Below are 14703 nucleotides of genomic sequence, written 5' to 3'. Positions count from 1 at the left end.
TAAATTCACCATAAATCGAAATATTGTGCTATAGACATCCAATTTGTTGCAAAATGAAGGTAAATGATTGAATATTACTAGAATATAAGTGTTTTAGCTTACAATTGCGGTTTTCGACCATTTCAGTAGAGTCAAAGTTGACCGAAGGTAGAAATTTTGGCACCTATCATTACTTATATGAAAATATCTCAAAACTGATAAAAGCTGCAATCCTGAGTATTTTATTGTTGTATTGTGCATGAAATTGCGCACATTTTCATATATAATACTCCATGTAATGGCTAATTTAGAATGGTGCAAAAATTATGTCAAAGTGACGAAATAATTTATGAGATGTGTCACTGATACTTTTTAGTGCGATAAGAAAGAAATTCGCGCTTGCACGCCTGGGTAACGATTGTAAACAAAACAATGCCTTCATCTGTGAGCTCCCAGCATCCCCCAAGGCGCGTGATTCAAAAGTTTTTGCCTGGTAGGCCTATAAGTATTTTTCCGCAAATTTTTAAAAAAACTTTTTTATGTCGACGTTTAATACGTCCAATCAGCACCCGGGAGACAATTTATCTTGACGTTTAATATGTCCAATCGGAGTAAGAGGGTTAACAAAGTTGGGTTTTAAAAATGCAAATGCTATGATTTATATAAGAAATAAATTATTAAAGAAGTCAAGGTGTGATTTCATAAGTTTTGGACATTGCTTTCACCTATTCCAAAATGTTTTGCAATCTCTACAGGATAGTTTTTTTTCCGTAATAGCTATTAATTGCAGCTCTAATTTAGTGGTGGTCTTTAAGACCACCCTCTCCATTGTATAAATGATGAATAATAATATATTTTATTTTTACGTATGGAATTGAGCATTGAGAATTAGCAAGTTTTAGCAGCAAGACGATAACTTTTAAGCTCCCAATAAAAGTGTGATAGTTATAGCTCATGGTGTCGGCAGTCAGCTATTTCTCGATTTGGTTATGTCAGTTAGTTTGTTTGTTTGTGCATATTGCAGAAGTTACAAGTTACTCAGCGATGACATAGAAGAGAGCACTGAATAACAAGAAAATCAACTGGGAATAAATATGCATGAATAATAAGAACAAAAGCTAGATTAAGATAAATTGATTAATTACAGTAACCTGGCAGGGGAAAGGTGATCTGTGTCAGAACCCAGCTACACATAAAGACAAAGCTACATAAACAAATCAAGACACAAAAGTTAACACTCATGACAGAGAATGATATTGAAACCAGTACATATGTAATGTGAATAGAATGATTTTCAAATGGGAAACTTCACACAAAGCCATTCAGGAAAGAGTGATGCTGTTGACTCTCAAGACAAAATGTGAAAAGAGAAGTGAGTTTTTTATGTACTTCTAGGCATGTACAGTATGACTTTGTGTGATTAGGTATTTCCTGTACATGGAAATGAAGCAGAACATGATTAACAGGGCTGTGTGAAACAAACATAGGTCTGAATATATGGAATACACATATATATAATTTTCAATTATTAACTAAACTGATGAAAAATAGAGGTAACTGTGGAAAAGGTTTCATGAGTAATGAAGATATAGATTCTGCATTGATTTTTATTTCACTTTAGTTTACATTGATTCAGAGCTGGTGATGAGATCTTTGGAAATCAGTGGACATGAAGTCTGTTTCTCAACATAATTATTGAAAAAACTTAGAGTACATATAGACCTTTAGAGTACGTAATTACATTCACATCTCTCTTTTAACATTGTGCAGAATTCTTTTGTTTTTTTCATGGCTGACATTAATAATATTACGGGTTACATATTACATATTGTGTTTAGGATATTGCACGGCGTCAATGACCTTCGATGTCAGGATGCCAGAGAACTAACAATCATTCATTCATTCATTAGGATATTGCTTATGTCATTTTGTTTTTCTTTCAATTTAGCTTTTATTTTTAATTTTGTCAAATCTTTTGTTATCCAACTTGTGATTATTTTTACCTTTAGTTCTTTCTCTTCAGCTGAAGGTGCATTTGCTGACTTATGATATTAAGATGACATTGCTTGTTTAGCTTACTTACTGGATTTTTTATTATGAATGTGTTAAAATCTGATTTCTCTTTCCAGGAAGATCAGCCTGATAACTTGTCTGACATGGTCTCAGCAAATGTGTCTGGACGTGGGACGCCTAATGTCTCTGGTCGTGATACTCCATCCTCTCAAGTAACTGAAGGGGAAGAAGTTGGGTTGAGGGGTGGAGCAGAGCATCAACAAGCACCACCCAATATACCAGTAACAGTGCCTAAGCCTGCCAGGGCTGATATTGAAGAAAAATTTGGTCGTTTTGAGATAAAGCCACTTATAAGTGGTGACGAAACTATATCACTGGTATCTGACACTTGGAGTACAGATGTCCTTGCTAGTGATTCTGAAACTATTGAAGCAGCAGATCGAGCCGACCGTGGAGATCAGTTTCATGAGCAACTGTTAAATCGCCACTTAGCAGAATTGGATAGAATGCAGGGTGATTATTTGAGTGGTGATGCTGCAGGAGAGACCTTTGAAACTGCATCTGAAGCGTGGAGCACTGATGTTTTGGCGTCTGACTCTGAACGCATGACAGAATTTGACACTGACGATGCCCAGAGCGTAGCTCGTTCAGATGACACGGGACGGTCAGAGGTGGAGGTAGAACTTGGTGGCGATCTACTCAGACCAGATCCTGTACACCAGCAGGAAGAAAATGTTACACCTCGAGCTCAGGGATCAAGATCTCCAGTAGATGCTGCTTGTGCAGGTGGTGGTGGCGGCATATTGAAGCCAATGCCTGTAATCCCAGGAACTATGGGAATTGGTGCTAGTAGCAATACCATTAGTGGTATATTGAAACCCATACCTGTTATGCAAAACAGGGTAAGTGGCTCTGCAACTCCACCTAGGGTTGAATTCCAGCCTATCCATTCTTCCGAGGCAGATTCTTCACTCATAGACGGAATAGATGGAGAAGTTCAGGAAGCAATGTCACAGCTTGAGCAGGAAATTGCTTCAGCAACGCAGTCCTTGGGACGACTGAGTTTAAATCTCTCAACCTTACCCAACAATGGCATAGTGTGTGGTGAACAGCACCTCCTTCTGAATACGTTTATAAATAGTGAAGGGGCTCACAGTAATTCAGGTGCTCCTCTTATAGATCTTGGAAGTAGTGGTGAGAGTGGGCATATTGAACCATCAGGTAGTGTTGTGGTTGTTCATCCTCAGCACAAGTTGATATCTAGTGACCGGGGATCGGGTGAAGACAGTAGTTTACATTTAAGTACTACTAGTCTTGCTTCTTCCAGCAGTTCAGGTTCTGATGGTGTGGGAGGATCAGGAAAAGTGCGATCCATATCTAATGCAAGCTCTGGACCTACTACAGACTCGATAGATACCCCAGAACCAACTCCAGCACTCAATATGGCAGCCACTGGAGCTATACCCAAAAGTATAAGTTTTGATAAAACTGCTGAAAGAGGTGATCGGGATTCTCTAGATGGTGATGCTAAGCATAAAAGAGGTTTTTTCAAGAATTTCAAACTCCCAGGCTTCAAAGGAAGACGAAAGCCAGGGAGTCGTTCTGGTGATGACACGACTTTCATACGGGTAGGGATTCCTGGCCAGGATACAAATGTGAGGAGATCTCTTTCAGAAGATAGCCGTCCTCCGACCATTGAAGAAACAAGTGATGACATCATTGCAAAGTACCGTAATAAAAAGCCAGAGATTGATGCCTCAGAGACTGATACAGCCATCACAGCAGAGCACCTGTATGTATACACATTCTCAAACTTTAAAGTTAAATTTGAAATAATATATCAAATAGAAATATAAGATTATGACATTATAATATAGAGCACGGGAAAACAAATTAAGGAAAGAACAGAAATGCATAGTGTAATAAGTTTGTGTAAGAAAAATCAAGATTACAAGCAAAGTAGATACATTATGAATGGTTAGAGACAAGAACTTTGACCAGCTTGTGGCTTAGCCTTCAGCAAGGTCACCTTCACTATCCTATATCTTCACAGTAGTAGATTATCTTTTTTGTACACTCAGAAAAGAGGATGTTAGAGAAACTATTAAAGTAGGGATGAGCAAAAGGGCTCATTAGCAGCAGTAATTATTTTGCTTTTTGATGATGCCTTCTTTTATGGGCACAAACCAAACAGATTATAATACCTTTAAATCATATGGAAAAGAAAATAGAATTGTTATATAAATACATTTCTGGGCTCAGCTCGTGTCGCTGCGCGAAATATCCTTTAATCTATTATTTCTAGGGTAAATGTACTAACACATACCAGAGAATAAATAAATAAAGAAAAAGGTCAGTATAACTGACTCGCTCACCCTCCCAGAGGGTGTCGGTATGAACACTATGGCGAGTGAGACCACTACCACGAGCCAAAAACCAATAGAATTCTCCCACTACAAAATCCCCCAAGAGGAGAGCCGACCCACAGAGTGGGCAGCACCTACTACTACTACTCCATCCCATGCTGCCGACTGCTGCGCCTCTGGTGGCCATCCTTTTCAGTTAGCGCACACGATACACACGTGCCATTTTCTTCTCTGTGTTTTTGTGCCCTTTCCTTTGGATTTTATTACCATGGAGCGTGCAGCCATCGCAGCAGCTAAGTTAAGTACTCAGTGTTTATTGCTAATTGGTTTTTTCCGGCCCTGAGCACGTATTTGCCGTTTTTTAGGTATAAATACGAACTCTAGGTCGGAAGCATGGCAGCATGGTTCTGCCTCGTGGTGGGTCCGTTCTGGGTCGCCCATACCCAGAACATCCCCTTGCTTATGTACGCTCTATTTTATTATCCGCTTTGTTTAGGGTACGGTCTACACGGTTTTGTCATGCATGCATGTCTTTTACCTTATGTAGGCTCTTCCATCCAGACCCTAGCCACGGCTCTTAGTATCGGCCTCGGCTAGCTTTGAGTGGTAGACTTGCCTTCGGGTTAGTCGTACACTCCTGGATTTTTTCTCCTACTATATTGTTTTCTTTCTTTCATTTTATTATTCATTTGTATTATGTATGTGATATTTGTTAGGTTAGTTAGGCGTTGGCCTTGGCTTGTTAGCTAAGGTCACAGCCCATTGGGCCTATATGTTACCGCTCTTCAGCTCGGTTGCTTCCCGATAGCATCTCTCTGATCAGTTGGTTATGTTTCTAGGCTTAGTTGTTGTTCTTATCGCCCCGTGGTCACTACGTGATCACGAGGCAGCCAGACGCCTGTCCAGTCACCTTTCCCCCCTCCCGCTCTTCCATAGGGTCGGGGGGGGTGGGGTAGGCCTGCCCATGCTCGCTCCACATACCCGAGCCTGCCTCCCTCTCTCCCCCCAGGCGGAGGGGGTAGAGGGACGGGACAGACCCAGACTGGACTCGACCTCTCCGGCTTCTCGGTCCGGTCGGGTGGTAAGGTGGGGGGGACTGGCCTTTCCCCCCTCCATTACTACCCCGTCGCTCCGTTACTAGCCCGAGTCTGTATGTCCCTTGCTCTTTCCCACCTTACTAGGGCTCCTTTACCACCGGAGACCTGGCATCCAGTGGAAAGGTGCTAGTCTACCCCACGGGGTGGACCGGAACATACAGGCGGTCCCGTCTAACCTCTCCGTTTCACTGAGTTATACACTCCGCCACGCACTGGACTTAGTCCGGTACGTTCGAGTTTTTAGGTTTAAGATCTATTATGTTAAACTATTAAGTTTATCTTAAGTACCTTAAAACATCCCCCCTCCCTTCGTGTTTCACCGGATCCCTCCGGGGTTATAGCCTATTCAGGCGATTAAGGGAGGGGTTATGCCCAAATTTTTTCCGAGCTCCGGCATGCAACGGAGTTCTTCTGTCCTTTAGCCTGTAAGTGATAGTCTTTAAGATACTCATGTGTCTTTTCACTTACAGACCACCAACTTGTGAGCATCCGGGATGCGCCGCCACACTTCAGGACCATGTGGACACGAAGTTTGCCGGTCCCATGCTCCATGCGCGACTCCGCACGGGGACATCCAGGTCTGGTACCATGAAATGTGTACCATCTGTTACGATCTGGTGAGCCAGCTTTTAGACGGGGTAAGTATTCCATCTCCGGTAGCTGGTCCTCATCTGTTATAGTGCTTAAGTTTTACATCAATCACTCTAACTTAAGGTAAATTCAAGGGGTCCTATAGCCCCTATAATTTTAAGTTACGCTTTAAGTTAGCTTTAGTTTTAAGTTATTCTTAAATCTAATCAATACCCTCTCGTTCCCAGGCGCCGGCCGTGAGGGATACTGCACTGGCAACCCTGCGGGCCTGGGTCGGCGGTTTCGGGAAGAACGCCGCCAAGGGTATGCCCTACATCCTGGAGAAGAGGTTGGCGGTACTAATCTTCCCCGGAGGCAAGGCGACAGGCTACGTCGACCCAGTAGAGGCGGCCCCGACTATCGCTTTCATCCAGCAACAGCTGGCTGCCTCGTTGACGGACCAAGGCCAGGACATCTCCTCGGAAGTCGCGACGCTGGATATTAATGTAGAACCTATGGTAGGTGTGGACGACCTGTTGGTCGAGGTAGGTAAGTTGGACACCCAAGGTATACCCTTGGGTGCAACTGCTTCTTCTACTCCTGCAACCTCTCCATCCTTCCAAGGTTTCTTTTTACGGGTAACGAATTATATACTTCTCCTGACGCTTCAGTTAGACCCAAGGTCAAGGGTCAAACAGTGAAATCCTTGACGAAGACGTCGTCGTCATCTAAGAAGACGGCTTCGGCGTCATCCTCTTCTCATAAGTCTCCGGCTAGGAATCCCGGAGCAGAGAGATCCAAAGCTTCTGGGTCCGGCTCTAAGTCCTCGAGGAGTAAATCCTCCAGAGAGAGATCTCACACTCCAGCGGAGTCGTCAGTTCCGCTACCCTTGGTTCCAGTTCAGAGCCACCCCTCCACCTCCGCAGCAGCTCCGGCTTTGGACTCCAATGCTGGTCTGTTACAACAGGTGGGCGACCTGGTTGGGTCTCTGAAAAGTAGCATGGAACAAATGATCTCTCGGTTGTCGGATAGGATTACCTCTCAAGACAACATTATAGCCGGACTGAGCCAAGCTCCTCTAGCCTCTCCTCCACCTTTCAACACAGGTGGAGCCCAGCTTCCCCCGTATGACTCTCTACCTCCGTTCTCAATGAACAACCCTTGGAGAGTAGCGTCATACGCCCCCTTCCAAGACGGACTCATTTCTATCCCGGAATGTGGAACTCGGAGGATCGAGGACTTCGAGTTCTACCCGGAAGACCTTCAGCCTCCGTTCATCGGCTACGCCAGGCTCACCGCCTCAGCCATGACTCGGGATGATAAAGTACCAAAGGAGACAGTCCTCTATTCGCGTGACCAGGCTCAGAGAGAATGGCTCAGGTGTCTAGAGGACATGGATTGTTCCAATACGAAAATCCAACCTTTCAAGAGTCCGTTCACGATCTTTACGATGGATGAGAGTACCCCGCTCCCTTTCCTGACAAAGATCGCGACATCTACCATTCCAGCGGCCCAGAAGGGGGACCCCATGCCGCAACTGAAGGAAGCAGATCCTACATCTCCGTTACTTCCTTCAGCCGGAGAATTGTGGGAAGACTTACCTAACACCTTCTCAGCTGGCAAACTCAAACCAGACTGTGCTATGGAGCAGTTTGGTGAGAAGCTACCTAGGCTTCCAGATAGCCTTATTCAGGCAGAATTTGACGCCAAATCGCGGTTAGCCAGGTCTATTAATTCCATGGCTATGACCGAGGTGGCTACCATAGCCTATGGGTCAGAACCGCTCTTCAAGCTTCTTACTAAATCCTTGACTCAAACGGTACAGTCAGATATGTTTGAGTTTGCCACTGCTAGGACGAATTGTAGGAAACATGTCCTACAAGAAGCAACTATTCGGCACAAGCGAATAGGTTACTTGCGTCAAGCATCTGGGGAGCAGACCTCTTCCCAGAAGCGATGGTGAAGGAAGTTCAGTCAGAGGCTACGAGATTGAACCAGAGCCTTAAGGACCGTTGGGGTCTTACGGCCAAGAGACGACAAGATCTAGCAGCTAGGGGTAAGGGTCAAAGGAAACCTAGACGTTTCCAGCCCTACCAGAAAAAGCAGCCACGCTTTTCTCAGCAAGTTCCGGCTGTTCCCTTGGTGCAAACAGCCCAACCTTCCACCTCAAAGGCTCAATCACAGCCGATTTACGTTATCTCCCCTCAGCCTCAGCCCTCCACCTCTTACGCCCTCTCTCCAGCTTACAACCAAGCCTTCGAGAGTCAAGCTTCACAGAAGTATGACCGCTCGGGTAAGGGAGGCAGAGGTAAGCGATCCTTTCGTGGGAGAGGATCGGGAGGTCCCTTTAATAGGGGAAAACATTTCAGGGGAGGCCGAGGAGGCTACCAGAACCAATGAGGAATTTCAGGTAGGAGGGAGGCTGTTTCACTTTCGCCACCGGTGGAACTTCAGCAAGTGGGCTCAGAGCATTGTGTCAAAAGGCCTGGGTTGGAGCTGGTTAACGAACCCACCCCCATCCAGACCTTTCCGCCAACTTCCTTCAAGGAATTGTCGGAGTATGCGGAGGATCTCCTTCAGAAAGGAGCTATAGCGAGAGTCAAAAGGTTAAAATTTCAAGGACGCTTGTTCAGCGTGCCAAAGAAAGGCTCACAAAAAAGAAGGGTAATCTTAGACTTGTCCCGCTTAAACTTAGCCATTCGCTGCGACAAGTTCAAGATGCTCACGATCTCGCAGGTGCGGACCTTACTTCCCTGTGGGGCCGTCACCACCTCTATCGATCTTACAGACGCTTACTATCATATCCCTATTGCAAGACACTTCCGTCCGTATCTGGGCTTCAAGATAGGAGACCAGACATTCTCCTTCAAAGTAGTTCCTTTCGGGCTCAACGTAGCACCCAGGGTGTTTACGAAGCTGGCGGAAGTAGTAGTTCAAACAACTCAGAGTCGCAAGGGATTATGGTAGTAGCGTATCTCGACGATTGGTTGATCTGGGCTTCAACAGTCGAGGAATGCAACAGAGCAACACTGAAAGTAATTCAGTTCCTGGAATATCTAGGCTTCAAGATAAACAGGACCAAGTCAAGACTCACCCCAGAGTCAAACTTTCAGTGGCTAGGCATTCAATGGAATCTATCCTCCCATACTCTGTCGATTCCATCATCCAAAAGAAAAGAAATAGCGAAGTCAGTCAAGCAATTTCTGAGTCACAAACTGGTATCAAGAAGATCCCAGGAAAGGATCTTGGGTTCTCTCCAGTTTGCATCAGTGACAAACATCTTAATGAAAGCCAAACTGAAAGACCTAACCAGAATCTGGCGCTCACGAGCAAATGTCAGGTCCAGGGACAAATTATCCTCAGTCCCTCTGATTCTAAAGAATCGACTCCGGCCGTGGGCGAAAGTCAAGAACTTGTCGGTGTCAGTGCCCCTTCAGTTTCCTCCACCAGGGATCACCATTCACACAGACGCGTCGTTAAGCGGTTGGGGAGGATATTCCCAGTTCAAAAAGGTTCAAGGAACGTGGTCACCTCAGTTCCGTCAGTTCCATATAAACGTACTGGAAGCAATGGCAGTGTTCTTGACTCTAAAAAAGTTACGCCCGCCAAAGTAGTACCCCTCCCACATAAAGCTAGTCCTGGACAGCGCAGTGGTGGTACATTGTGTAAACAGAGGAGGCTCCAAGTCACGTCATCTAAATCATGTCATGATAGCCATCTTCTCCCTGGCGGACAAGTTCAGTTGGCATCTCCCTCCTCCACTCATATAGCTGGAGTGAGAAACGTCATAGCAGATGCTCTATCCCGATCAGTACCTCTAGAGTCGGAATGGTCACTGGACAACAGTTCGTTCCAATGGATTCTTCAGAGAGTTCCAGGTCTAGAGGTGGATCTCTTCGCATCTCAAGCGAACCACAAACTCCCGTGTTATGTGGCCCCCAACCTGGACCCTCTGGCCTATGCCACGGACGCCCTAGCTCTAGACTGGAACAACTGGGAGAAGATTTATGTCTTTCCTCCGGTGAATCTTCTCATGAAAGTCTTAAACAAACTCAGGACATTCAAGGGTCAAGTGGCTCTAGTAGCCCCAGACTGGCCGAAGAGCAATTGGTACCCTCTTATTCTGGAACTGGGTCTTCGCCCTCTTCGGATCCCCAATCCCAGGCTCTCCCAGTCAGTACAAACGAAGACTGTGTTCGCTTCCTCAGGGATGCTCAAAACCCTAACTTTATGGATTTCATGAAGTTTGCAGCAAAAAGGGATGCGAATATTGACCCTCAGAATATTCTCTTCTTGGAATCAGATAAAAGAGATTCAACTTTGAGACAGTATGATGCTGCTGTCAAAAAGTTAGCAACCTTCCTGAAAGAATCAGATATTAGAATCATGACAATCAATTCAGCTATATCCTTTTTCAGATCCTTATTTGAAAAAGGCTTAGCAGCTAGCACAATTACGACAAACAAGTCAGCCTTGAAAAAGATTTTTCAATTTGGGTTCAACATAGACTTGACAGATTCCTACTTCTCGTCTATTCCCAAGGCATGTGCTAGACTTAGACCTTCGGTAAGGCCTACGTCAGTATCATGGTTCTTAAACGATGTTTTAAAGCTGGCTTCAGAAACCAATAATGACACATGCTCGTTTATAATGCTCTTAAGAAAAACCCTATTTTTATTAAGCTTGGCCTCAGGAGCTAGAATTTCAGAACTGTCGGCGTTATCCAGAGATCCGGATCATATTCAGTTCCTTCCCACAGGGGAAGTGCTACTTTCTCCGGAACGTAGCTTTATAGCAAAGAATGAAGATCCTTTGATGAGGTGGGAACCATGGAAGGTACTACCCCTTCCACAAGATCTATCTCTTTGCCCAGTTTCAGCCTTACGAGCCTTTCTATCTAGGACCTCTCATCCTCATCGGGTCCTCTCTTTAAGAGAGAAAAAGGTGGCACTTTATCTATTAAAGGCATCAGGCAACAAATCCTGTACTTCATTAAACAAGCCAATCCTGACTCTTTCCCAAAAGCACATGATGTCAGGGCAGTAGCCACCTCAATTAACTATTTCCAACATATGAACTTCGATGAGTTGAAAAAGTATACTGGATGGAAATCGCCGACAGTGTTCAAACGTCATTACTTAAAGTCCTTGGAAGCTCTGAAATTTTCAGCAGTTGCAGCGGGGAACATAGTTTCCCCTGACTCTGACTAATCTTTAGTAGAAGATCCAGTCCTCCTTTCTACCTGCCTCACCCAACAGTTCGTCTATTCCTGCCTTGTTCATTTACGATCACCTTGTGTCTTAGCTGCTTTTATGATGATGTAGTGGGTGTCCCTTATTTTTTTGCTAGGGACACTCACATTTGATGGTGATTATTGATCTCGTGGATGTCGTCTCCTTATTTTTATGCTAGGAGATACATCTTATTATAATGGTTACGGGTTTTGTATATTAAGTCATATACATTCCTTTATATATTATTACTGTTGAGTTTGTTTTATTCAACTTTTATGTTAATTGCTTTAGAATGTTTTGATACATAGCTTTACACAGATACCATTTTGTACATATATGACATATTTCTCCTGTATATATGTATATTACCCTAAGTTAAGAAATATTATTAGAATTAAGTGTAATTTAAAGCAATATTTCTATTTTTTTTGTATCACTGTGTATATGTATCCTTATTAGCAATTATATTCGTTTATTTTTATTTTATCTTTTATTTGAGACCTCTTTGTATTTTGTTGAATTCTTTACAATCTTGGGCTATTTCTCTGGTACGATTTCGCGCAGCGACACGAGCTGAGCCCAGAAAAGGGATTTTGACGTAAGGAAAAATCTATTTCTGGGCGATTGGCTCGTGTCGCCAGCGAAATCCCGCCCTACCCATCCCATCGCCAAGATTGTCTGCTAACTTCAGGATGGCCACCAGAGGCGCAGCAGTCGGCAGCATGGGATGGAGTAGTAGTAGTAGGTGCTGCCCACTCTGTGGGTCGGCTCTCCTCTTGGGGGATTTTGTAGTGGGAGAATTCTATTGGTTTTTGGCTCGTGGTAGTGGTCTCACTCGCCATAGTGTTCATACCGACACCCTCTGGGAGGGTGAGCGAGTCAGTTATACTGACCTTTTTCTTTATTTATTTATTCTCTGGTATGTGTTAGTACATTTACCCTAGAAATAATAGATTAAAGGATATTTCGCTGGCGACACGAGCCAATCGCCCAGAAATAGATTTTTCCTTACGTCAAAATCCCTTTATTATAATGTATGAAAAATGAAGGAAAATACAAATTGATACTTATGATATTAATTACAACTTTAATTAGCTGTAATACTATGCTAAAGCTTTTAGGTTATACACCGTACTTATACATATGGTATAGTATCAAAAGGTATAGGTTGGAGCCTATTAACATTAACCAAATATGTAAAATATCTATCCATAACCAAGGAGAAATCTTAAATCCTCTTCAGTGCTAAGTTTTCCAATTGTAAACAATTTTGTTTAACAAATTTATTAATCAGTGATAAATTTACTAAGTGGAAAATCATTTAGGAGCAGTGTATTGACCAAAAGCTAGCAGTTAATTATAAAGTATCATTCCATATGCATAACAAATCTATTTGTTATATATTAGATGAAAGTGCCTGAAGTTCTAGTTTGTCAAAATCACTCTGTTTGTCATAAATTTTAATTTGAAACTTATAAATTTTGTATATGCAACTTACCAAGTAATTACATTACTATAGTTTCTAACTAGCACATCAGCTAAATTTGAAAATTTGCATAACGATTCTTTTGTTCTTGGTGTAGGTAACTAGCCCTGCCCTCATCTGGGGAAGAGAGGAACAACAAGGCCAGTGGTGGGTAAACTTTTAAGAGTGAGGGCTGCATCAGTGGGCCATGAAAAATCAAAGGGCCCCACCTTTTCAAATATAACATATAGAAAGCTTGGTTAATATGGTTCATAAAAACAAAACAAATTCAGAATCCAGCACAAGCAATTAAATGGAAAAAATGTTTATGGTCACAGTTTTGCTTTACAGTTCGTTTAAAGTGTGGCACAAGGTTGCTGGTAGAAACTCATTGCTGCATTCAAGTTTGTATCTTTATGCAAGAAAAACTCTGCTCACAGATGTAAGTGGAACCAAAAATAGAGAATAATCTAGCAGCAAAATTTCTTAAACTTTGGAAACATTGAATGAGAATGACTTGTAAAACTCTACTAATGGTAGGGAGTGAATCATTTCCTTCAATGAATGATCAGATTGAATGCCTAACAATTCAAGCTGTGATTCATCAGTGCAGCATCGACATCAGCAGACGAAGGAGAAGTTACTAGGTTGAATTTAAGCTCAATATGTCAGAAATCCTCAAACCTTTAAAAAATATATTGATTTTTTTTTTCCAATTTGCTGCAGGCTTCTGTGGGCCACAGAATTGTGTGGCTCAGTTTGCCTGCCACTGAACTAAGCAAAGTCTTTGAATTTGTTTCTCCCGGTTAACGACGACGGTTTTTTTACTTTCAGCTGATTTGAAATTCGTTTTCTTGACCAGTTGTTTGGAGACAGATTTGGTGACGTATGCTCTTCATTTTGGTAGCTTTTCAGCTTATTGACAGGGGTTTACATATTTTTCTTCATGATTGAGACTATATTAGCCAAGATTTTTACTTTTGACTAATTACCGATTGTGCCAAAATACCGATTGTGCCAATGTCAGATGCTAGTACGTCCTCCTTTCGGCATTGCAGCAAAGGCTGCAGTACTAGATTAACATCTGCTAAGTATGATTCACACTATTTGCTTGAATTGCAGGGGTCAGAATTCTTCTGCATCTTCAACTTGTGAAGAATGTATTAACTTGGGACTCTGAACAATGGAAAGTGCTGTCTCACTTGAACAAGCTAGAGCCAGACTTCTGTTAGTTAGGAATCGTATAGTAGCATTGATATTCCAGTTGTTTCTGCTCCTGGTGCTGGCACAGGGTCTTGCTCCTGGAGCAGCCCGTAAAGGTCTCCTATTCCAAGTAGCTCCCTCGTTGCCGCACCCAGTGCCATTGCCAAATTAGTCAAAATTCGACCACAAGTTTGAATTGATCATGGAATCCATGGCTCAATTAGGATCTACGTTAAGAGCCTTGGTAGCTCAGGTAGGTAATAAGAGTGTTGACAGAGCAAGTGCAGTGTTGGTGGAGGAGCTGGCTGCCTGTCCTGCTAATTCTCCTAGGCAAAGGTCCATGGTACACCCTTGAACCTGGGAGAAACCATACCAGAGGCCCAGGGAAGGTCAGCGGGGTCTGCCCACGAGTAGTCGGCCTTCAGACACACCTGTAGGTGAAAATCACAGGTTGTGTCAGACAGCTTTGCAGAAGTGGATAAGCTTTTGTCTAGTTCAGAGGTTTTCAGCCTGGAGAATAGGTGCAAGTGGCACTTAAAGAAATCTTGGCCATTGAAAAGGCTAGGGATGGGAATTTTTTGCACTCTACAAGTATCTCCTAAGAAGAGAAAAGGTTCTCTTCTGGTGACACAAGGGGAACCACTGTGTAGTTCTAGGATAGCCCGGAGTGTTTTTCACCAGAGTGCTTGAAGAGGAGATTAGGTGTTTTGGAGGCGAAATGGAATTTGTCAGCTTGTAGGTGCAAATGTTCCAGTTCTCCCACAGATGCACCAGTT

At 43.3% G+C, this 14703-nt stretch overlaps 1 protein-coding gene across 1 annotated transcript in view; it reads left to right on the top strand.

Annotated features, from left to right (window-relative positions):
- The window catches only part of LOC135218667 (GTPase-activating protein and VPS9 domain-containing protein 1-like), a 387415-nt gene that overhangs the window by 214978 nt on the left and 157734 nt on the right, over positions 1 to 14703 (top strand). Inside the window, exon 13 of the mRNA XM_064255113.1 lies at positions 2109 to 3784. Coding sequence (XP_064111183.1) covers positions 2109 to 3784 — 1676 coding nt within the window. The remainder of the gene's footprint in view (positions 1 to 2108; positions 3785 to 14703) is intronic.

Source organism: Macrobrachium nipponense, chromosome 9 (genome assembly GCF_015104395.2).
Source record: "Macrobrachium nipponense isolate FS-2020 chromosome 9, ASM1510439v2, whole genome shotgun sequence".
Lineage (NCBI taxonomy): Eukaryota > Metazoa > Arthropoda > Malacostraca > Decapoda > Palaemonidae > Macrobrachium > Macrobrachium nipponense.
This window is presented reverse-complemented; position numbering and strand designations above follow the sequence as displayed.